This window comes from Leuciscus leuciscus (assembly GCF_965113295.1).
Source record: "Leuciscus leuciscus genome assembly, chromosome: 22".
Lineage (NCBI taxonomy): Eukaryota > Metazoa > Chordata > Actinopteri > Cypriniformes > Leuciscidae > Leuciscus > Leuciscus leuciscus.
Genome location: NC_138746.1, coordinates 26,245,768 through 26,270,367, shown reverse-complemented (window position 1 = coordinate 26,270,367; position 24,600 = coordinate 26,245,768). Strand labels below are relative to the sequence as shown.

At 38.5% G+C, this 24,600-nt stretch overlaps 1 protein-coding gene across 1 annotated transcript; it reads left to right on the top strand.

Annotated features, from left to right (window-relative positions):
* The first annotated feature begins 33 nt into the window (after window positions 1-33).
* LOC309486933 (mucin-4) lies at window positions 34-24,216 on the top strand. Its single transcript, XM_082154411.1, has 22 exons — window positions 34-1,468; window positions 1,675-1,797; window positions 4,448-4,581; window positions 4,759-4,926; window positions 6,333-6,512; window positions 8,086-8,686; window positions 8,842-8,991; window positions 10,300-10,514; window positions 10,608-10,683; window positions 11,507-11,794; window positions 12,662-12,898; window positions 14,603-14,755; window positions 14,954-15,132; window positions 15,762-15,954; window positions 16,104-16,223; window positions 16,303-16,422; window positions 16,886-16,906; window positions 20,621-20,685; window positions 20,812-21,004; window positions 22,212-22,340; window positions 22,438-22,609; window positions 23,311-24,216. Exons 1-22 carry the CDS (start codon window positions 574-576, stop codon window positions 23,453-23,455), a joined length of 4,557 nt encoding a protein of 1,518 aa, XP_082010537.1. The 5' UTR covers window positions 34-573; the 3' UTR covers window positions 23,456-24,216.
* Window positions 24,217-24,600: the final 384 nt, after the last annotated feature.

The following is a 24,600-nucleotide window of genomic DNA, read 5'->3' as shown; positions in this document are numbered from 1 at the left end:
GGACAGACATGTGAGGATATCAATGAATGTGAAATCAACATTTGCAGCTCATTTGCTAATTGTACAAACTTGCCAGGATCTTTTCGTTGTACCTGTCCTGAAGGATTTGCAGGAAATGGCTTGGCATGCGTGGACATTAATGAGTGTGATAGAAAGAACAACTGTGACCCCAACGCAATATGTACCAATTTGCTAGGAAGCTACGAATGTTCCTGCCGCTTTGGCTTCTTGGGCACGGGTACAAAGTGTACTGACATTAACGAATGTATTACCAGTAACATTTGCCCAGACAATGCTGCATGTGTCAACACAGCAGGATCATTCTTCTGTGACTGTGGTCAAGGCTACAACTTTAGTCGAAACCAGTGTCTGGATGTGGATGAATGTGCCGTAAAGCATTGCAGTCCTTACGCCTCTTGTGAAAACTTACCTGGTTCATTCATCTGCTCATGTCTTGCTGGTTTCGAAGGTGATGGATTAGTATGCAATGATGTGGATGAGTGTGCCATAGAAAAGCGGTGCCATGTTGATGCACTCTGTATTAATGTACCGGGAAAATTCAACTGCAGCTGTATGGTGGGATACACAGGGGATGGTGTGTTGCAATGCATAGATGTGAACGAGTGCCTTGTTGATAATGGTGGCTGCAGAAACAGAGCAACATGTGTCAACAGTAAGGGGTCTTTTTCTTGCCTTTGCCCCTTAGGCTTTCAGCTAGTCAATCGTACCACCTGCCAGGATATAGATGAATGCCAGATACCTGAAAAGGCTTGCGGCACCAATGAACAGTGCTCAAACATGGAAGGGTCATATGCATGCCAGTGTAAAGCAGGCTTCAGTCGGATCAGTGAGGATTTAGACTGCTCTGATATTGATGAATGTGAAAATCTGAAATCTTGTCACCAGAATGCCACATGCTTGAATTTAGCAGGCTCCTTCTCATGTACCTGCAAAAATGGCTTCTCAGGAAATGGTGTAACATGTGAGGATATAAATGAATGTGCAATCAAGGATATGTGCCATCTACATGCCAATTGCTACAATTATCCTGGAGAATTTTTGTGTACATGCCACCGGGGCTTTACGGGAGATGGTTTCACCTGTACAGACGTAAATGAATGTGTCCTTTCCAATTATACGTGCCCAGATATCTCTGTATGTGTGAATTCCCCTGGAGCATATATCTGTTCTTGTCTGAATGGCACAGTAGCATACAACAACAGCTGTGTCCTCCCTAGTCGTGAATGCGATCCTGCCTGCCATACACATGGACTTTGTCATCCTTCACCTTCAGGGTATCAGTGTGTGTGTGATGTGGGATTCAAAGGGGATGGACTCATTTGCTCAGACATTGATGAATGTAAAGAAAATGTGTGCCCAAAGAAAGAGACACAGTGTGTCAATAAACCTGGATCCTTTGACTGCGTGTGCAAAGTGGGTTACACTCTTAACAGAACAGAATGCATAGGTATGTGCAATTCACATGTAATTTTAAAAATAATTTATATTTTCACATGCCAAGGTCATGGATTCATTTTTCCAGGAAATGTACAAACTAATACAATATTTACCTTGAATGCACTTTAAGTCATTTTGGATAAAAGTGTCTACCAGATGCCTAAATGTAATCTTTCAATCTTCTCTTTTCATGTTATTCTTGTTCCTATCTTACAGATGTGGATGAATGTGAATCTGGAGCCAGTAGCTGCAGCAAGCTTGCACAGTGTGTCAACACCATTGGGAGTCACCTGTGCTTCTGTCGCAATGGCTTCACTGGGGATGGAAAAAACTGCTCTGGTAAGTTTTTCTCCCTTTTCAAAATTAATTTGTGCATATCTTTGCTTGCTTGAGGACTCTCTTCTCAGTCTTTTAGGGATTTTTTCCTGACCCTGTCCCATTTTGGATGACTTATAGACATTAATGAGTGCCAATCCCAACATGGAGGATGCCATCCAGCTGCCAGATGCACTAACTCCCCTGGTTCCTACAAGTGTACCTGTCCCTTTGGCATGACCGGGTCTGGGTTTGATTGCCAAGATGTGAACGAGTGTAATGAAAACACAACTTTGCCTCATAACTGCAGCCTTCTCGCCATGTGCAACAACACCGAGGGCTCCTACATTTGCAAGTGCATGGACGGATATCGGGGAGATGGGTTTACTTGTGAGGATATGGATGAGTGCTTGCTACCTTCAATCTGCAGGAACAACATGACCTGCCAAAACTTTCCTGGAACATATACCTGCACATGCACCGTTGGTCTGGTCTATGATCTGGGTACCTGCGTGAATGAAAAGGACTGTAAGAATGTAACAAATGCGTGCAACACCCATGCTGAGTGCAAACACATCCGTGGGTCAAACTATTGCTCCTGCATTAAAGGGTTCCTTGGAAATGGCAGAGATTGCCGGGATATAGATGAATGTTCACAAACAGGAGCTTGCCCAAAGTTGTCCAACTGTTTCAACACAGAAGGGTCCTTTCATTGTGACTGCTGGGAAGGTTACCAGTACAATGGGACCCACTGTGAAGACATAAATGAGTGCAGTGTAGGAAACTTTATTTGCCCAGACAACAGCACATGCTACAATAAAGAGGGAGGGTATAATTGTTCATGTAACAATGGCTTCCTCTACCTTAACAACTCTCTATGTTTGGATGTTGATGAATGTGCCACAGGGAAAGCACAGTGCCCAAATGCTTCTAACTGCCAAAACACAGTGGGATGGTATTTTTGTGAATGCTGGGATGGGTATACAGGTAATCAGACAGTCTGTGAGGATGTCGATGAATGCCTGAACAATTCTGTATGTTCAGACAACAGTATGTGTGTCAATACTGAAGGTTCGTTTCTGTGCCTTTGTGATGATGGATTCTCCTCTAATGGTACCAGTAGTACCCAGTGTGAGGACATAGATGAGTGCTCACACCCAGAGTTTGGGCCACTCTGCACTTATGGGACTTGTATTAACACAGTTGGCTCATTCCACTGTGTTTGTGACATGGGATTCTGGAGCAATGACACTAGATGTCTTGACATAGATGAGTGTTCAGGATCAAAGAATGAATCCATATGTCAACCTCACTCTACATGTGTCAACATCCCTGGGTCTTACAAATGTAACTGCAAATTGGGTTTCCTTCTAAACAGAACAGAGTGTCAAGACATTGATGAATGTCTGGCAGACGAAAGTCCCTGCACTGCCAACGCTGTATGTGTGAACTCACCAGGGTCTTTCCAGTGTCCATGCACATCTGGTTTTGAGGCCCAAGGCCCAAAGTGTACAGATATCAATGAATGCCTTTTAAACAGAACTTGTCGCCCCGATCAGGTGTGCATCAATAAACCTGGATCATACCGGTGCTCCTGTCCACTGGGACATCATGAAGAAAATGGTACCTGCATAGACAACAATGAATGTGCAAATAACACTACCTGCCACCCCTTGGCAAGATGCTGGAATACAGTGGGGTCTTTCACATGCCAGTGTCGCTTAGGTTACGCTGGGAATGGGACATACTGTAAAGACATTGATGAGTGTTCCACATCGTCCTTACGTTGCCACAAGTCAAGCCAATGCATCAATACCCCTGGGTCTTATGTATGTGTATGTGCACCAGGTCTTATTAGATTAGGGTATTTCTGTGTGGATCTAGATGAATGTCAGTCTAGTAGGGGTGGATGTCATCCTGCTGCCACATGCTACAACTCTGTAGGTGGGTTTCAGTGCAAGTGTGGCAATGGATGGGATGCCTCAGTCAGAAATGGGCAAGGATTGGGTGGATGCATAGACCGGAATGAATGTCTTTCACCTGACGTATGTTATAGCAACAGAAAATGCACCAATTTAATAGGATCTTACAGCTGTGCCTGCTCTACTGGAGATACTGACTGCCCACAGCTGCCACAAATGGGTGGGGTACTTTATTACAGTCATGAAAAATAATCTATGTAAAATTATACATCTATATTTTTTTACACCTAAACTTTATTTCTTATTCGCTCTCTCTCTTTGTGTTTTTAATATTTAGTATTCACAAAACACAGGAATAATTTAGTAATTAAAGAAATACTGAAAATAATACTGTTGATGCACTAAATTCTCACTCACTTTACTCCAGTCATATCAGACCTCCCTCTTAATGTTGCTCATTTATGTTGCGAGTTACTCTCTTTTGGTGACTGCCATTTTGATATCACATGACCATCCAACCAGAGTTAATAAACATAAGCTTAAAACAAACTCATATCAAACAAATTTTCCCGACATAGAACTCCAGTTTTTTTTAATGTTTTGCTCTAGTCAACCTAAATGCACATATTATTATTATTATTATTATGGTGACCAGAAGGTGTTTTTATGACATCTACCAGTAGTGGCTAACTGCTCATGCTAACCAGCCAAACCTTGTCCCCTTTGGGTGTATTTTCTCTATATTTTTACAGAAAGTTACCTGTATCCATTTGGAGAGGAAGTAGGTGATGCTGAGTTACCAATTACAGTGGCAGATGGAAATTCACCATACATCACTCCTCCTGCAGGCTTTCCATTCATGGGCAAACTATATGAGCGGCTGTTTGTAAGCACATTTAACTGTTCACATTTTAATAGCAATTTAATGGTGAGCAGGCTAATCTGAAATGTCAAAACTAATAAACCATAAATATCTCAGGAAACATTTGGGCTATTTACAGTTAGCCTTATCTCTGTTCACATTTTAAAAGTTAATAGAGTCTTGATACATGAACTTTTTCAGTTTTCAGATAACGGCTTGGTGCAGTTCCAATCTGTCAGTGAGAATGAGAAACTGTTGATCCCTGCTCCAATCCCAGGGGGTTTCCATGGTAATGAGGGTCTTCCCATGTTGGCAGTGTTTTGGGATGATGCAGACCTTACCCTCGGAGATGGAAGACTGCTATACCAGGTTAGCATTGCAATAATAATGCAAAATTTAGTGGTCTTGCTTCTACTATGATATTTTTTTTTTTTTTTTTATGATTTTTTAATTAAAAATGTATTGAATGTATTGAAATTTAGTTGAATGTCCTGGTTTTAAAGGTGCTCCAGGAAAATAATTACTTTTTCAAACAGGTTTCACAAACATTTCACCTGTCTGCCAGTGGTTGTACAGATAGTCTCACCCTAAACACAGGTTAAAAGGTGAAAAGAGCCACTGTGTTTACACTTTTCAGGAGACTCACTATGCAAATGGTGTGGGTATTGTTTTCTATGCATGTTAAATTGAGATTAACATAAAAAATATTTAAGTTTTACTTAAGTGAACATTTCCCTATTTTGTAGAAGTACAACCACATCTTCTTGCGGTAATTACCCTGTTGACAAATCTAGCATAAACTCAACATGAAATCCATTTTGGTCCAGGCTGATTTACGCTGCTTAAAGCTGGTATAGTGCTGGTCTAGCTGGTGGGCCACTAGCAAAGCTGGGGACCAGCAACCAGCATCCTATGCTGGTCCCAGGATACAAAACATACCTTATGATCAGTGTTGGGAAGGTTACTTTGGAAATGTAACAGGTTACAGATTACAAGTAACTCTATTTAAAATGTAATAAGTAGTGTAACTATTTCAATTACTTTATTAAAGTAAAGAAAACTGATTACATTTGATTACTTATCTAAATTTCTTACCAATGTTTTCAACTGTTAATCATTTTCAAACATTTAAATCAGACAGGGTTAACCGTACAGTAGTACTCAACACTGATTATTGTCAGATTTTCAAAATCCTTCATCTCTTCAATTAACCACAAAATCAGACTTGACCACCTTTTTGCTTTGAGATCGTTCTGAGGTTAAATACAGATATCTGGATGAAATTATTTTTAAATTGCAGCAATGGAATGCATTTTTATCACTTGGTGGCAGGTTGTAGCCTAAATCTTTCAGCGGCAATGTGGATTGACGTGGTGCGCTGCATATTCAAACAAGAGAACCAGCCAAAAGCATCAGAATAACATCACTTAACTAAACAGCCTTTAAATGACAGGAGGCATCGTGCACATCAAAAATAGATGAAAGCAACACATTAACATTATTCAACATATCCTAGCTTTTTACAGAAAATATTCAGATGTAATCCCCTTTGTAATCGTTAACATTTTCATAATTAACTGTAGACTTTATTATTCTTTTTTTCTTCTTCTCTGTAACAGATTAGTTACATTTATTTTGTAATTCTAAATTATGTAACTCCATTACATGTAACTAGTTACTCCCCAACGCTGCTTATGCTGTTGACTAGCAATGCTGGATTTTTCAGCAGGGTACCATGAAGGAAATCTTGAACATCCTCCTTTTCTGTCCAATAGGAATACAGTCTGCTCAGTATATCTGACATCTACGCTGAGACGGTATTCAACCGAACAGCACAAGATGTTAACAGATTTGAGACTCAAAGGGGCAACCCCCCCTTTACTCCATCCTGGATAGTAAAAATCACATGGGATCACGTTTTGCCTGTGTCCTACCAAAAGCTCAACTTGTCTGAGGTGATTATTATTTTTTCTAAGCAATCGGTTGTATTATTTTTGACTGGAAGATGATAAAATTGGTGAAAAATTCCATAAACCTAAACATGAATTTAAAGCTAAATCATAGACGGCAGAATATCATAGAGACTTGGAAGCAGACTCTTTTGACTTGGGTAAAAAATTAAACACATAGGAGCCAGAACACCACACTTATCAACATTCTGGCAACCAACCACATATGAATTTAAAATTACATCTTAAGGCAAATGAGGAAATAGAAAAGCATAGTACAGAACATTAACATGCAAAGTTATTTCAGGCAATAGAAAAAAAACTTGTGGGTTATAGTCTCATTTTACAGAAAATGAAAGACACACCCTTTCTCAGTCTCACTAGTTCCTGATATGGGTAGTAAAAAGATGTGCTTGGTGTAATGCACTGCCGTTGTCTCCACCCTAACCCACACTCTCTGCCCTAGTTTGTATTGTTAGCCAAATCAAGAGTTTTTGCAATGACTAAGGCTCTGTTTACACCAGCGTCCGGTTGCATAAACATAGCCATAATGTTAAGACAGTGTCTTAAGTTCTAGTATGACCTACTAGCAGTTAGTCAGGGGAAGTCAGTCTTAGTTTTCAGTATCAAAGTAGGCTTAGCTACGTTTTTATGTAACTGATTTAAAAAAGCTATGAACTGTCTTAAAGAAAATAAATTGATGTCTAACTTGTAAGACTAGTCTTAGAGGTTTATGCAACCGGCCCCTGGTATTAAGAAGACCCAAATTTGAAAAATGCGTTTTGGTCGATCAGACCACAAGTAGAGGAGGGAGACTTACCCATTTACACCTGGTGCTTAAAACTGTTTCTTTTGTCCACTTTCACCACTTTTGTCCTGATTTCTTTGAGTGAGGGTCTATGGGCAGGTAAATGTATGGGCTTTTTCAGATCTTTCGATCTAATGGACAAAATAAGCTTGCGCAATTTACACATGAACGCGACCGGAGACGACGGAAAAATATACGGAGAGTAGCAGCTTTCATTTCTGTTCTGACAGCCGCAAGACCAAGCTGAATGTGGTGAGTGCATGTTAGAAATCAGGTATGGCGAGAGAACATTACGCTTGGTACGTTTTTAAAATTTGGGTCTTCAGCCAACAAAGTCTAAATCCCATCTGGCTTGCACGCTACTTACCATTATGTACGCATTAATTCAGTAGGGGGTGTGTAGGCAGACTTTTGCGGTTGTTCGAACACATTCGACCACATGAGCATTTAGACTAAGAAAGCAATCCGGTCTAATGCGTTTTCGACTGCCTCTGACAGTGATCAAAAGTGGACAAGCTCAAAAATTTTTTACACCTGTATTTAGCATCATCCATTTGTGATCCGATCGACCAAACGCATCTTAATACAGGTGTAAACAGGGCCTAAGAGGCCATTCACACAGGTCGCGTACAGAATGGAACAGACCATTGGGGTCTTGAGACACATTTTCTAAAGATGACATACGTTAAACCGAAAAAACAGTGCAAAGATCGTATGTAAACTCCTCTTATAAGCTCATCCTACTAATAATCATCCTAATTTCATTCGCAGACCAACACCTTCCAGAGCATTCTGACCACAGATGGACTACGTTCATTTGCTCTGCTCCGCTACAGTGACATGAACTGGGGTCCAGGACAGAGGACGGATCATAACGCTCTTATTGGCTATACTGATGGCAAGAATAACTTCCATAATGAGATTCCAAAGCAACCGAACAACCTGTTTGGCCCAGGAGGGCGCTATCGTCCCCAGACTGTCACTGGTAACACAGGCAAACTGGGGCAGCTGGTATATGACCTGGCAGGATCTAATGAAATCAGTTCAGATCCTCAGAGGCAATGCCAGATATGGGCCTTCAACGAGCCAGATCCTAAAGAATGGGCATTAGGACTGGCCCCATGTCCCTGCACCCGTGTTCAGGCACAGGAGGATTTGGCCTTTGGCCCTGAGACTCTACCATCAGAACAGATGGCACATGTGAGGGATCTGAGATCTCTTAGGTGGGGTGGCAGCAGGAGCCGTGTCTTTCAGTCCATCCTCTTTAACAAACAAAAGGCAGGAAAGAGATGTGTGTATGATCCAGAGGGCCCCCTGCTGGCTGGATACAGCGAACGGTTCTTTACTGAGGACAAGACACAACTACATATAGGTAAAGCCATTCCAGATATATTTTTCTTTTATGAAGTTTGCAAAGGCATTGTAAGTTGAACATGTCAAATTATGGTCTTGCCTGATTTCTTTCTTTCTTTCTATTGATTTGATTTGTTTCCACCCTAACTGTTTTGAACTGTTCTTTGTTTCTAGACAAGGATCTATTACCCTTCCAGTGGTGCTGTGTTCAATCCCCTCTGTGTAATATTTACTTGGCAAAGAGACCACTAGATCGGTGCCAAGGGTATAGCTGGAACAGCTCTGACAGCAGTATACCTGGGAACAGGGGAGCACCAGGCATTGGTAAGGGCTTTAGGCCTCGCTAGCTCCCTTATGCATGACTACCAGCAGTATATTTGATTTGATTAGGGATCCTTACAAAATTATGTAAAGCATCAAGAAATCTGATATTTAATCACAATTTGGTGACATCGGTTTGAATTATTATGGGGCAATTTAAAATTATTTTCAAATTGTAGAGGCACAACACTGAAACTAGATTGGGGATCTGAGTTTGACAGACTTAAACAACTTAAAGTAGTTCAGGAAGTGTACTCTGGAAAACAAATCAACATGCAATACATTAAGTATGACAGATCATTATTTGGGATGCAAAATATTACATTTTGACTGGTACCGATAAGCCAATAATTATTGTCATGTTATGGGCAGTAAATGATTATTGTGTGATATTACAATGTGTTAGTGAGGCCAGCAGGGGGTGCTCACCCTGTGGTCTGTGTGGGTCCTAACACCCCAGTGTAGTGATGGGGACACTATACTGTCAAAGAGCACCATCCTTCAGATGACGTTAAACCGAGATTCTGACTCTCTGTGGTCATTAAAAATCCCAGGATGTTCTTCTGAAAAAAGAGTAGGGGTTTATTTTATTTTTTCTGGCCAAATGTACCCATTGGCCTATATCCATCATGGCCTCCCAATCATCCCCATATACTGATTGGCTTCATAACTCTGTCTCCTCTCCACCAATAACCTGGTGTGTGGTGGGCATTCTGGCGCAATATGGATTCCGTCGCATCATCCAGGTGGATGCTGCACATTGGTGGTGGTTGAGGAGATTCCCCCCTTCCATATGTGAAGCGCTTTGAGGACCCAGAAAGCGCTATTTAAATGTAACGAATTCTTATTAATTCTTATAATTTATTATAATTCTATACTGCTGTCAAAAAAAAATAAAAAAAAATAAAACACTAAGTAAAAGCTAAAATCAATTATTTTAAATTCTACAAATTAATTTAGGCATCACACCATTATACAGTATGAAAAATGGATATTCATTTTGAGATTTGCTAAAGATTAAATTTTAAAGTGTTATTAAATTTATAATGTTAACTTTTTGTTAGATTACAGCAAAGTTAATCTAAATGTAAAAGGGCAAATGAGCATGCTTAACCAATATTGTACCTATATTTTATGCAGCAATAATTATCATAAATTCCATAATCGATGCATTGAATTTTCTTTGTCCCATTGTTAATTTTTACACTCCCAATGACTACTGATTGATTTATTTAATATAAAAAAATATTAATTTGAAGCTGATGTTGACAAGGAAGTTGCTTGTCTGTTCCACTCTCTGCTTTCATCCAGGTATGGTATACGGAAGTCTTCACTTTATCACCTTCGATGGAAGTGAGTATTCCTTCAAAGCTTTGGGTGAGTACGTCATAGTTCGCCTCTCCACCAGCACGGGATCAAACGTCTTCACCCTGCAGGGACAAACAGCTGCTCTAGTGGTCAACGGACAGCCCACACTTGTGCCTGCTCTGGTACGATTAGCCGCCTTCTTTCAGGGTGCTGGAAAGGTGAGTTTGACATTTGAAACATAAAATGTAGATAAAATACATGCATAAATGAATGTGCCACAATTTAGAGATTGTAAATTGATTTCTTGAAAGGTGGAGTGGCGATGTGCTGAATCTGGAAATGGCCTTAAGGTCTTGGTCAATGATGTGGTCATTCCTGTGTCTGTTGGTAAGAACGAATTTAAAGGTTTTCAAATGCTCAGGCAAAGAATTAACACCGCTGTCCTTCTATTTACAATACTAGCCAAAAAGTTGAAAAATCTCCTTTATTATTGCTGTTTTTCATTTTTTAGAATAAGTCATCATGCCTCTAAAATAACACAAATAGAATATATATTTTTTGATTCTTTTTTGTTTCCATCCTTCCAAACTCTTTCCTCAATGCTTTTTCTTCACTGTCAAGGTACAACTTATCCATTAAAGTCTTAGTTTTGCAAAGAAATTCTTAAAGTAAACACACAATTTAGATTCAAGTTCAGAGAAGAAAAAAAATCTGTCAATTGTGTCCACATTGTGTGTGAGTGTGACTGGTTGTGTGTGAGTGTGATTGGTTGTGTGTATAAAACCTGATAACAGATAAGACTAAATGGAAAGGTGTCTGAACATCTTGACTACGTCCGAAATCGCATGCTCTCTAAGTATACTTCTTTTAAATAAGTAATTACTTTGTAATCCGGACGAACTACATTTACAATAGTGTCATTGTCATGCGCACTACCAATGTCAGATGCATTACCTCACTGCTGTTCGCAAATCCTCTCCAGTGGCCTCATGGGATAGAAAAGTGTCATTATGCACACTTCAGAATCTTGCCCGAAGTAGCAGGTCATATATCGCCTACTGTTCTATGAATACTGTGAATGTTTGGACGTACTACTCTTTTTCACATACTGTTTTTAACCTACTATTTTGTAAGGAAGTAACGTTATTATGTGATTTCAGATGGAGTCCTTGTTTTAGTTTTAACCTAGTGCCCTCTGCTGTTCTGACAGGAGTGATACATGTAGAGGAGCAAGGTTTTGTGGTGCGCTGTACCTCTACGAGTCGCTGCGCAGTGGTGTATGCCGAGGGCCTGTATGTGGTGGTGTGGAGAGGCGATGCTGGGAGGCTGACCGCTCTGGTGGAGGTTCCTCAGAGGTTCTACAACCGTACACTGGGTTTGCTGGGTCACTGGAGCTCCAACAGGACAGATGACTTCCTGCTTTCCAATGGCCGTCTGGTGCCTTCGCTAAATAACAACATCCCCTCTGAACAGAGTCTGCTTCCCTTCGGACAGTCATGTAAGCTGATGTACTCTTCAAATGGGTTCAGTATTTGTGAGAAAATATGAAATATTGTAGAAACTGCAACTTGATAAAATATTAATGACTAATGTGTATTTACCAGTACTGAACTGGCATTTATCCTTTTTAACTAGGGTGAACCACTGTCTTGTTAGAATCATAATTTGAATCATTCCAATTCCTGTTAGAATGAAATGAGTTCCTACTGAATAAACAGGAACCTACAGAACTTGCTGCTGGACAGTTTCACAAAGGGTGTTATATTAATTTCAAATCCCTGGCAAATGTCTTTGCGATCAGGGGCATTTTATCCTTCACTTTTAAAAATACTGGTTCCAAAAGGGGGTTTCTTCATGAAACCAGATGCCAATTAAGAACCTTTACTTTTAAGAGTGTTTGAGGAATTGGAAACTAGGGGCCCTATCATACACATGCAAGTGTTTTTTTTTTTGCTAGTTTCAGCCTAACATAGTCAGTTATCATTTTCACGTCCATATATTTCACGTTGTTTAAATAGCAAATGCATTTGTGCCCATTTGTTCGCCCATGGGGTGTGTTCAGGCGCACTGTTGGCGCGTTGCTATTTTTAGGCAACTGAAATAGACTGCGCCATTGACCAACAAAAACCTGGTCTAAAGTCAATGGCGCAGTATTTTTTGGTTATTTAAAGGGCACATTAGTAATATGCGCCTACAGGCGGGTGCACAACACGCGTACACTCTGCTTATTACACACTCAGGGACGTGCAGTAGCACACAAACACACCCTTCATATTTGCCTCTGAATTCTAGGGGGGTTGGGGGGGTGATAAGAAAATTAATACTGTATATATTCATTTAAGATTTCTTGACTTTTTTTCCACAGGGGCTGTTCCTGCTCCAGAAAGTCTTCTATTCTCAGAGCCTCCTAGTGCTCCATTCAGTCCCATCATGACAGAGCAACTGATGTCCTCAGTGAGCCCAGAAGTGCTGGCCAAACACAGTCAGACCTGCCAGGGCAGCATGCAGTGTGTGCATGACATCCTAGCCACAGGAAACACAAACCTCGGCCTGGATGTTCTGAAAGACCAGCAGCAACTTCAGAACCGAACGCAAATCTACGGTTACATGCTCATCCACATTAACTGACCTAACACACAAAAATATCTTAACCAAACTAAAAACTTGCCTAGAGTAAAAAACATATACTTCTGTTCTAAAGTTTGGGGTTGGTAAGCCTTTTTAATGTTTTTTTTTTTTTTAAAGAAGTCTCTTATGCTCATCAAAGCTGCATTTATGTTGATCACAAATACAGTAAAAACAGTAATAGCCTATTGTTACAATTTAAGATAACTGTTTTCTATTTGGATATAATGTAATTTATTCCTGTGATGGCAAAGCTGAATTTTCAACATCATTACTCCAGTCTTCAGTGTCACATGATCCTTCAGAAATCATTCTAATATACTGATTTGCTGCTCAAGAAACATATTACTATTAATGTTGTAAACAGTTGTGCTGCTGAATATTTTTGTAGATTAATAGGTAGTTCAAAACAACAGCATTTATTTGATATTTTTGTAAAGTTATAAATGCCTTTACATTATTGATAAATCAAATGCATCCTCAGTAAGAATCAACTTCTTTAAAAAAATAAATTCTTACTAACCTCAAACTTTTGAACAGTGCTGTATTTTATGCGTATCACTTTGAAAAGAGAAAAATATATTTATTGAGATTAAATGGAGAGCAAACGACTTTGCTTAAAGGGATAGTTCACTTTGAAATTAAATTGTGGTATGTTTTAGCTTACCTCAAGGGCATCCAAGATGTAGGTGTCTTTTTTTCCGCAGTAGTTTCAATTTTGATATTTTTAGGTCAAACCGTTCTTGTCTGTCAGTCATATAATGCAGGTCGATGGTCACTGTCTCAAAGAGCATGCACAGAGTCCAAATTAAAACAATTCCCCATCGTAAGTACACATTGATGGCCCAAGACACGAAACGAGCGGTTTGTGTGAGAAAACGAACAGTATTTATATCGTTTTTACCTCTTGAACACAGCTGCATCCAAGTGATCTGAGAGCGCGGGCGGGTATAGATATATACACTAGATGTCGCATTGGCTACTGCGAAACCGACCTGCATTATATGACTGACAGACAAGAACGGTTTGACCTAAAAATATCAAAATTGAAACTGCTGCGGAAAAAAAGACACCTACATCTTGGATGCCCTTGAGGTAAGCTAAAACATACCAAAATTTAATTTCAAAGTGAACTATCCCTTTAAAGTCCCCCTGTGGTCAATCGTTTTATGCCGTAAAACTCATCTTTGATCACCAAAATTACATATTTAAATATGTACACATTCAAGCCTTTATATAGCTTGAATGTAACTCTACACCCTTGACACATTTAATACAAGCGTATCTATGAATATGCAATAGCCCCGCCTCCACTCGTTGACGATCACACATTGACGTGATTGGATACAAGGTAGTTTGTGATGTCAGAAACACCAGCATTTTTTCAAACCGTGTTTTTGAGGCTGTCTTTGATCCACTGCAGTTTTAAGGAGAAAATACTCAGCAATGGTTTTGACTTATGTATTTGCACATGTTTTGTCTGAAAGCATATTAAAAACACCACATAGACATATAAACAACATTAAAAGTTTAATTTTCACCACAGGGGGACTTTAAGTCACTTTAACAATGTTACAATCTGTCCTCAGATTTGACAAGATCACCAAAGATATCTCAAGATATACTCTTATTAAATTCTTCACATTTGTGCAATAATCCTCCCTCTGCTTGTTTTCAACAGGTAACCTGCCGCCCATTGTGACAGAATCGACTGTCATCATGTGTAAGGTCAATAGTACAGTTAGAGTTCAGTTTAAAGCACAGGATCCAAACAGAGACCAAATCACCTTCTCCCTAGCCTTACCACGCTCTCCACGGATCACCATCGGCAGCAGTAAGATTTACTGCAAAGCTTTCTATTTACAAACTCAGCCTGCTTACAGTGTAATATGCACATGTCTGAGAGATCATCTGTTAGATCTCTTTCTAGAGCTTTATCCACTGTTAACTCTACTTATAAAACATTTTGCTCTACATTTTGGTGCATTGATATATGACAATATGATTATTTTTTTGCATGTGTGTCTTGAAGGTGATGGTATCCTCGTGTGGTCTCCTTCCAGTATTCAGCCAGTGAATCTGACAGTTCAAGCGAGTGATCAAACATCCAGCTCCTTGATCACCCCTGTTCTGCAGCTCTGTAACTGTATGAATGGAGGAAGCTGCCAATACAACAGCGTGGCTGAGAACCTTCTGCTGGGAAAGTTTCAGGTACACAGCGTCTTTAACCCTGCACACAGATACAGTACTTGTTTGCTGAGAAACTTTAGCTTTGTGTGATAATACCACCAGTTGGGAGCATACAGTATATGGTCAAAAATACAATAAATACAGTTTTCTATTTGAATAGATTTTAAAATGTAATTTATTCATATGATGGCACGGCTGAATTTTCAGGATCATTAATCCAGTCCTGTCTGTCACATGATCCTTCAGAAATCATTCTAATTTGCTGATTTGCTGCTCAGGAAACTTTTTTTTATTATTATTATCAGTGTTGAAAACAGTTGTGCTGCTTACTATCTTTTATGTGGAAATGGTTATACATTAGGAATTTTTGAAGAATAGAATGGCTAAAAAAAGGACAGCATTTATTTGAAATAGACATCTTTTGAAACATTATAAATGTCTTATTTATGCAATTTCAACAAAGTATAGTGCAAAATATTTGCAAAAAAAAAAAAAGCATTTTACAATTAAATTTAGCTACAGCTTCATGTAGTCAAGTGAATTCTATGCTATTCAGTTGTGTACAGTGGTGTAGAGGGTAATTTGTACACACAGACATGTAATGCTTCCTAAACATAGACAAATGTGTTTTTCTGTATGTATTCATCTAGGTTGTGGGATGTCTTTGTCCACCGGGTTTCAGTGGCAAGTACTGTGATAACAGAACAGATGTGTGTAAAGGTAAACCCTGTTTTCCTGGTGTGGAATGCATCAGACAAAAAGAAGCAGAACTCTTCACATGTGGACAGTGCCCTCCTCCGACTGTATACAAGGACAAACAAGGATACAAATGCTTTGAAAATGGTCAGTAGTAACTTAAAAGGCCCACTTAGTATTTTATTTAGCTATTTTTCATTGCAACAGTTTCAAATGCAGCGCATCCAATGAGATTTAAGAAACAGAACGGCTCTAAAACATTTTAAAAACAAAGTTAATCTAACTCTGTCCCACAGACTTCTGCCTCCCTCCGTTCCCCTTCCCCTGCCATGAGATGGCAGACTGCACCAGCACTGGCTACAACTATACATGTAAATGTAAGCGTGGCTATGCTGGCGATGGAAAAGAGTGCTCAGGTATGCCACGTAAATGCACAGGCTCAGAGGCATTCTTTAAGACACACTTGCACTCAAGTATGTTTTATTCTACCCACAGATATTGACGAGTGTCTGAACCCCTCAGCCTGTCCCAATGCTAAGTTTGAATGTGTGAACATGCCAGGATCAGTGCGGTGCTTATGCCGTTATCAGAACACCACTGATACTGATGGCTGTGGTAAGTGGTTTGAATCAGTAATATCTCAAAAATCATAATTTCTTGAGTCATCAACACAACTTGAACTTTACATTTATCATACCCAGTTTCTGTAAGTGATCAAAGAAACAAACATCTTGAATCTTCGAATCAGTTTAAACAATTGTTTCGTATCATGATAGACAAAACACCGCACCTTGAGGACATCTGCTGCTCAACATGTGTTAATGCTTTAGAGGTTATTGCAATGTAATAATAATATTTTAATAAAGGGCATATGCACAAATGTATGTAATACATTTCATATATAAGCAAGATTTTTATGATTATATTAAACTAGAATTATATTTGTTTTTATATTGTTGGTGTCAAATATTAATAGAATAATTTGTATTTTATTTGTATACTCAAAAATAATATTTATAAGTTATATATAGCATCTATGTAAATCATATGCAAAACCTTTGTTTACTTTTTTTTTTAGGTGAATCTGCTAATCCTACAGGTAAGACTGTGTATATTGATTCACTTTTAATATTATATTATATTATATTATATTATATTATATTATATTATATTATATTATATTATATTATATTATATTATATTATATTATATTATAGGTTTCATCAGGGTGCTATTTGTAAAAAAAATTGAGGGGTGGACATTTGAGCTAGAACACCATCATTGAAATTGTAATGTAGGAATTTAGACAATGTAGAAATACAGTGTAATTTTTGTGGTTTCTATAACAGTTATTTAATAAACTAAGTAAAAAAATTGTTTTTACAATTAACTTAACAGCTATGCATTTATTTATAAACAGTACAGGCCCCAAGAGGTATTAAGATAAGCTGTCCAACATTTTAACACATTTCAGCCCTCTATCCCAATACATTTGTATTATCTTTCTGTCTTATCATTCTGTCTTAATCTAGGATTAGTCATAGTATCACACTTTATAAGCTGTAAAAAACACAAGATACAATTAAAATCTGTTTTGGTCTCTTGAAAGAGTGGTGGCAGTTGTGCTGACTATAGAAAATCTTGTCTCCTGTTGAGGACGGCAATGGCTATAAAACTGTTAACCTGCCATTTAAATACATTAAACCTAAAATGATAACATAATATTAATCCAATTATTTACCATTCCAAAACAAATTGGAAAAAAAGTAAAAAAGCCTTTATTGATTAGTAGAGGGCTAAAACATTGAAGATAAAAACACCAACGCGTATCGGCCCACTGGCCTTCATCAGGGTGTTGGTAACAAACAGACAAACACAAGCAGTACTTATAATTGCATTGGTTTCAGGTGTGCCACTCTGGCATTTGCAACACTATTTTTTGGCCACTAGAGGCAAAAGTTAAAGTCATGCCTGATGTCAGAGGTTACGTCATACAAGTACAAGGCAAAATAAGAGATCTCCAAGTGGAAAAACATCACTTCAAACAACTAGTGTACTCCACACAGTATGTGAAGTCAATAAGTATAAATAGGCTAATGTTATCCCTCATAATTCTAATTTCATAGACAAGATGGTTCAAAACAAAATTAACAAGAAATGAGCATTACATTCACAAACAGCAATACACTGTACCTATTGAGACACAACAATCACAGAAAAGGTGAGAGGTCAAAATCCTCATTGAGACCTGGATGCCTGGTGGCCCTCAAGGAATAGATCCAGTATGTCTCCCTTTGTTTAAGGCGTTTGATTATATCCCCACCCCTGGCATCAAGGCGAATAGCCTCAATGCCCACTACTCGTAAGGTCGAATCCCTCCCATGTTTAGCGTCTATATAATGTTTGGCCATTGGATAATTAATATTTCCAGTCCGGATGGCATACCTATGCTCAGCTACCCTGTCTCTTAGTCTCCTTTTAGTGAGGCCTACAACCACAAGTACATTCTAAACGATAGACAACATGGGTAGTATTGCAATTTATAAAACTGTTAACAGTGTACGTCTTATTGCTAAAACCATCAATAAACATATCAGTTTTAGTCATATTTTCACAATAATTACAATTGCCACAAGGAAAGTTTCCCTTGGGTTGATGAAGCCAGATTTCACGTTTAGGAGCAGGGAGGTAACTTTTTACTAACTTGTCTTTAATTGTGGGGGCCCTCCTAAAGCTGATCCCAGGGGGTTCCGTGAATATTTCCCGTAAAGTAAGGTCACATTCAATAATATTCCAGTTTTTCTTTATAATATGTTTAATCTGGACAGCCTCCTTGCTGTAATGAGTGACAAAGTAGGGTTTCTGAGTTGACACTCTTTTGGGTCTAGACTGAAGCAGCCTCTTCCTTTCAAGTGATTGGGCTCTATTATGAGCTTGAATGAGAGTTTGTGTTCGATATCCTCTCTGTCGAAAACGCTGCTGCATATCCATAGATTGATTTTGGAAATCCTGATCTGAATCACATATACGCCTTAGTCTCTGGATCTGTCCAAAGGGTATGTTATCAATAAGCCATGGAGGATGAAAGCTATTTGCATGCAATAAGGTATTACGATCAGTTGCCTTTCTGAAGACAGATGTATGCAAGAATCCCTCATTATCCTTTGAGATCCGTAGATCCAGAAAGTTTATGGCGTGTAGGTCATAGTCCAGACTAAATTTAAGATTCTCATTTAAGCTGTTAACATAAACATGAAAGTCTACAAGTTCTTTTTCTGACCCTGAAAACATAAGTTTACCATTATTTACCATTCCACTTGGAAAGAGTTTGTTTTATAGGGTGTCCAATCCTGCTCCTGCCAGGCCGACGTCCTGCAGAGTTTAATCCTGTCCAATCCTGCTCCAACACACCTGCCTAAAAGAGTAAAGGTCCTGAAGACCTTGATTCAGGTGTGTTTGGAGCCAAACTCAGCAGGACTGTAGCCCTCCAGAAGTAGGATTAGACATCCCAGCTATCCACCTTTTTCCTAACACACCTACTGCATTTTAGATTATGGGAGGCACTTCCAGTTTGTGGAAAGTTCCACTCAAAAAGACTGAAGCAAATCATTTCAAATCATAATGTTGCCCTACAAATAATCATTATCCGTCAGTTTCACTGAATGAGCTGAAAAAATGAAAAATGAAAAAATGACAGTACAAAAAAAACATGACTCCATTCGAAAACTGGAAAATATGTATTGCACATCGAGAGTATAGTATAAGCTAATTTGCGTCTCGGGTCCCTAGAAAGGCTTTTCTAAAAAATAAAAAAAACTACTAATCATAGAATTAAACTGCCACAGCATGTCATTTATACACATTAAAATACATACCTATTTTTTTTTAAAACCTAATTATACCTAATTAGTTGATTTTTTTTAGATGTCAGGAGAATAATTGTGTAGCGCTACATGTGATTTGAATGTGACATGATGTAACAAGAATATCTATGGCAAGAGCTCTGTTCAGTCGCTGTATTTCTTTTCCTCCTGATTTTTATTTAATTAATTTTTTTAGACTACAGAATGAAAAAAAGCGCATACTGCGCATTTGTGATCTGCTCTCCCGGTTTAATTTACGATATATCCCATGAATAATTCACTCGAATGCACTGGAATGCAAGAATCTCTCGGTTTTTCTCCCCAAATCCTCACGTCTCTTTTCAGGTTTGTCTTTAAAATGTAATTGTCTCCCCTTTTCACTTCTAATCCCTAACACCCGTGTTTACTGGAATGTTTCTAAAGCAGGTCAGGTCGGAAATAGCTTTGAAATATTATCACTTAATGTGCAGTTAATGAACATTTTTGATCAAGGCAACGTATGTTACATAATACAGACATATATTACTACAATGATAATTAACATGTCCGTAATAATGCTGCGGAAAGAATCAAGCTTTTGGGGTTATTCATTGTCTGTTGAAGTAATTTGTTAATGCTTTTACACTTTTAAATTCCTTTTAATGTTCGATGATTGAAGGGTGAATAGAATAATGTCATCTCCTTGTTTCCAGTTTTTGAAAATGATTATTGCATTCTTAGTGTGAACCTTTCGCTGATTGTTTACAGTTTAACAAAAGTTACTCCCATAATTCACGCAAAGCATCATGGGGCCTAGGAAAAAGCTGGATAGTGCTTGTTTTATTATAAAGCTGGTAGGAAAACTTACATCGCCATAGTATCAAAAGCAGAGGCAGGGAAATCTTTCCCACCGACAAATCGCACGGTTTCATATTTTAGGAGAGACCAACATCAATGTCTTTTTTCTCCAGGATGGAATGTTTTTAATGTGTCCATGAACTGGGATAATCAGGAGTCTGGACAGGGACTGAGTCAGGTCAGTGCGTGGATCTGAGAAATCAGATAAATGTCAGATAAATACAAAAACATGTCATATCATAAACTCTGCAGCTCAGATTAACTTCATATGTGTTTAGAGTTAACGTTTCTGCATTCTCTGCAGCTGGAGAAGATCCTGTCACTGGGTTTCCAGAACAAGTTCTACAACGCCAGTGCTATAGCTCCTGATTCAGCATTAGCAAGCGGGCTGAGTGAGTACAGGATCAATGTGTCCAGCGACACGCCACACTGGTATGTCATGGACTACCTTTCCAGAGTCCGACAGTACTACGGCATCCGGTCAGCCCATGTGGAGGGTAAGAAAATGTAATATGTTATTTTCACTTATTACACAGCTCTGTGGAACATGATGGTCAATCACAGCATTATATATTTAATTAGACCTGACATTCAGCCTTATTGTGAGTGTGATATTTCTTTTATACATGAATTCAATGAACAAGTTTTTGTTGTGAATATTGAAGTTAACAATGAATAGCTTTATATTTTAGACACAGTATTGCCAAGTACTTTGTCTATTTTTACTTCGCCAATGAAAAAAAAAAAGCCAGAGTAGGATCAACTGCAGTGTGTCTCAGAGCAACTGAGAGTAGTGTTGTTTCTGAATGAATCAGTATTGTTGAATGGTTTGAGAACATAACTTTTGTTCCTGACCGAATCGTTGTTTTTGAACAAATCGGTTGAGTGAATGACTCAATGACTCCCTCATAAAGAAAGTATTTTTTGTTCCTGAATGAATCTGTGTTTTTGAACAAATCGTTTGAGTGAATGATTTAATTACTCTTTTATGAAGACTTGTTTAATTTCTGAATGAAAGAGTAGTATGTCTAAATTCACAGTAGGTTTAAATTAAAGATTAGGCAAAAAGTACCCGGGTGAGCCAATACTTCCGGCGAGATTTTGAAGTGCACATACGATGGACACTTTACCATCCCATGAGACCACGGGAAAGGATTTGTCAATGGCAGTGAAGTGACGCAACTGACACTTTTATGTTATGATCACATGATAATGACAACATGGCGAATATACATGTAGTACGTCTGTATTACATTCCAACTACACACATTCATGCTTTATAGAACATGCTTTTTCACAATCTAATTCAAAATAAGTACCTAGTCACTCAGAGAGTATTCGATTTTGGATGCAACCATTGTGTTTTTGAATGAACCGCTTGAGTGAATGATTAAATGACTTGTTCATTAACACATACATTTTTCCCCACCTTCTGGCATAAAAAATATAACCTGCAGTAAGATTTACTGAAAAATCCCCACCACTAACTCTCTGGAACAACAAACATTACAAACAGGCCACAGTGCTGTTGAACTGAATTCTCTTAAATATTGTTTAACCAAACATATTTGGAGACCAAATTAACTGTGGTGTTGTATTAGATATAAGACGTGAACCTTAGTGTCAATAAGAAATTCCACTGTGCTTATGACTGCTTAAGTTCTACTCCTTGTCTTTAGACTTTGTATTCCTTGTTTTATTTAGACCTTGATGAATGCAAGACAAATGAGGCTCCATGTTCAAAAACATCCCAGTGTGTAAACACCTATGGTGGCTACAGGTGTGTGTGCAATGGCACTGATCTAAAGAAGGAGTCACAGTCATGCATAATTGGTAAGAGCATCACCAGAAAAAAGTGTTCAGGCCCTGAATCTGCTCATTAGATTTTCATAAAAATGTTGTGATTTTCCCCCCCCCTCCTCCTTCTCAGACCGGAACAGTGTTAACAGCACAGACCTGTCCGGTGATAAGACTATGGAGGATAAGAAGGCTTTAATTTTGGGTCTGGTCCTGGGCATCGGTATCCCCCTCCTGCTGCTGCTGTTGTTGGCGGCCCTCGCCTGCTTCTGCTGCTGCTCACGAAAGAAAACCATCACTGGGGAGTGAGTGTCCTGATCACACATTCAATGACATTGTGGAGGATTTTTTAGGTCACCTTCATTTATATAGTGCTTTTAACAAGATAAATTGTTTCAAAGCAGCTTTACAGTGATAATAGGAAATTAAAGTAACAGAGATTGTTTTGGCTTTACAGCAGCTCTAGAATAAATATATTGTCCAGCTAAAGTTAGTTTTGGTTGATTCACTTCCGTTGCAAAGATCATTAGTTATTAACTTAGGGGCCGCTAACACGACACAGTTCTAACAGAAAACCCTTAACGCGCTCCGGCCGCCCATCCGCACAACAACAGTGCCTGGCGGCTCGAGAACGCAAATCTTGAAATAGGTTCCAAGTTGCAAGAGTTGAACATTTTTGAAAAACATTATCATCTCTGTGTAAACTTTAAAAAACACGAATCTGTGAGAACGCTGATGGCGTGCATATGTGTATTACGTGTTTAGCCTATAGATATGCGTGTTTGAATATAAATGTGCACAGGCGTGTAGTCTTTCTTTATAAATTGACCTCAACAAATTACTTAAAAATAACTTAACATCCTTAAAAATTCATAATACAGATTTTTAGTACTTGCTGCTTCTTATGATTAAGCATATAAACCAACCAGTCTGTCTCCCTGAAGTGCATTCACTGTGAATGCTGGATCTGAACTTTCTCTCTCTCTCTCTCTCTCTCTCCATCAAGTATTCCTCACCTGCTGCCCGAGTACATTCAGGAGCAGTTCAACCCCCCGTTCAACTTTGAAGATCCCTCCCTGCAATATAACACCCATTACAGCCCACGTATCCTTGACAATCTCACACCACGACAGAAGCGTCGGTATCGATAACACAGGCCCAGTGCGCTTGTATTTTCTGGTTCAGCATCAATGCAGATGCAGTACTTTTGTGTTTAAAGGAAATCCCTATACAGTCATATTTATACTAAAAAGAGACTGCTGACTTTTAAAGTCCCATGAGAGAGTGAAAGAGTGCCAAACACATGTAGAAGAAACATGGAGCGATCTGTGAGCAACAAGCTCAGTTGAACAGCAATTGACTCAGTTGAAGATACTAATTCATGTGAAGAAAAACATATGCAATGTTCTTACCAAAATTATCAACTGGCACATATTAGTTGCACTCTTGTGGCACTGACATTAAAAAAAGAAGCTGCAGTTTAAAGATATTCAAATAAGAGGAGAAACATCTGAACAGCAGTGGCAGGACCATACATTTTTTTTTTAAAAGGTCTGGATGCATTATAGTAATATGAATTGTTGTAAAATGTGTTTAAATGCCATTAAATAATGTTAAATGTCTAATAATTGTTTGTTTCCCTTTGTTTTGGGGATGAAATATGACATTTTTATGTAATATTTTTACAGAATGTGAAATAATGGTTAATAATATATTGTACACAAGTCAAAGGTCTTATATATATTTCTGGTCAAAATTTGTCTGTTGAAAGCAAAGCAACTTAATGTATGCATGGTCAAACATATGGCATTATCAAATCCACTCAAATATTGTCAAATACTTTGTAGTTATTATATTTGTACACCCACTAGTACTTTTCCTTAAATAAAATGAACAAAAATAACCTTTTTAACAGAGTTCTGGACATCAACTGATTTTAAGCTGGTATGATTTTTACAACAGTGGGCTCTAAAAGCCTGAGACCACTTGTGAATATACTTCTATTTTTCATTCATTCCTAATTTAATACTAATTATATTACTATTTTTTATTACTAATTATATTACTAGTAAATAAGTGTGTGTACGAATTTTTAACATGGTCTCAGAATGTTTTGTCCCCACTGTAAATTAGCATGTGTTACTGAATAAGTGATGATGTATTAGTGTTGTGAAAGTGTAGTATGTACATTTCACCCCTGGGTGGCAGCAGTGCGTTTCTGTCCTTTTAGGGCAGACAGTCAATCACAAGCGGCACCAGGCAGACACCTGCACTTCTCCCTATGCAGTGTGTGTGT

Bases quoted from the DNA above. Each gene is read 5' to 3' on its own strand.
- LOC309486933 (XM_082154411.1), top strand. From the start codon at position 574: ATGGTGGGATACACAGGGGATGGTGTGTTGCAATGCATAGATGTGAAC. The intron at 16,423-16,885 runs GTAAGTGGTTTG...TTTTTTTTTTAG, and splicing joins CACTGATACTGATGGCTGTG to GTGAATCTGCTAATCCTACA. The intron at 22,341-22,437 runs GTAAGAGCATCA...CCTCCTTCTCAG, and splicing joins GTCACAGTCATGCATAATTG to ACCGGAACAGTGTTAACAGC.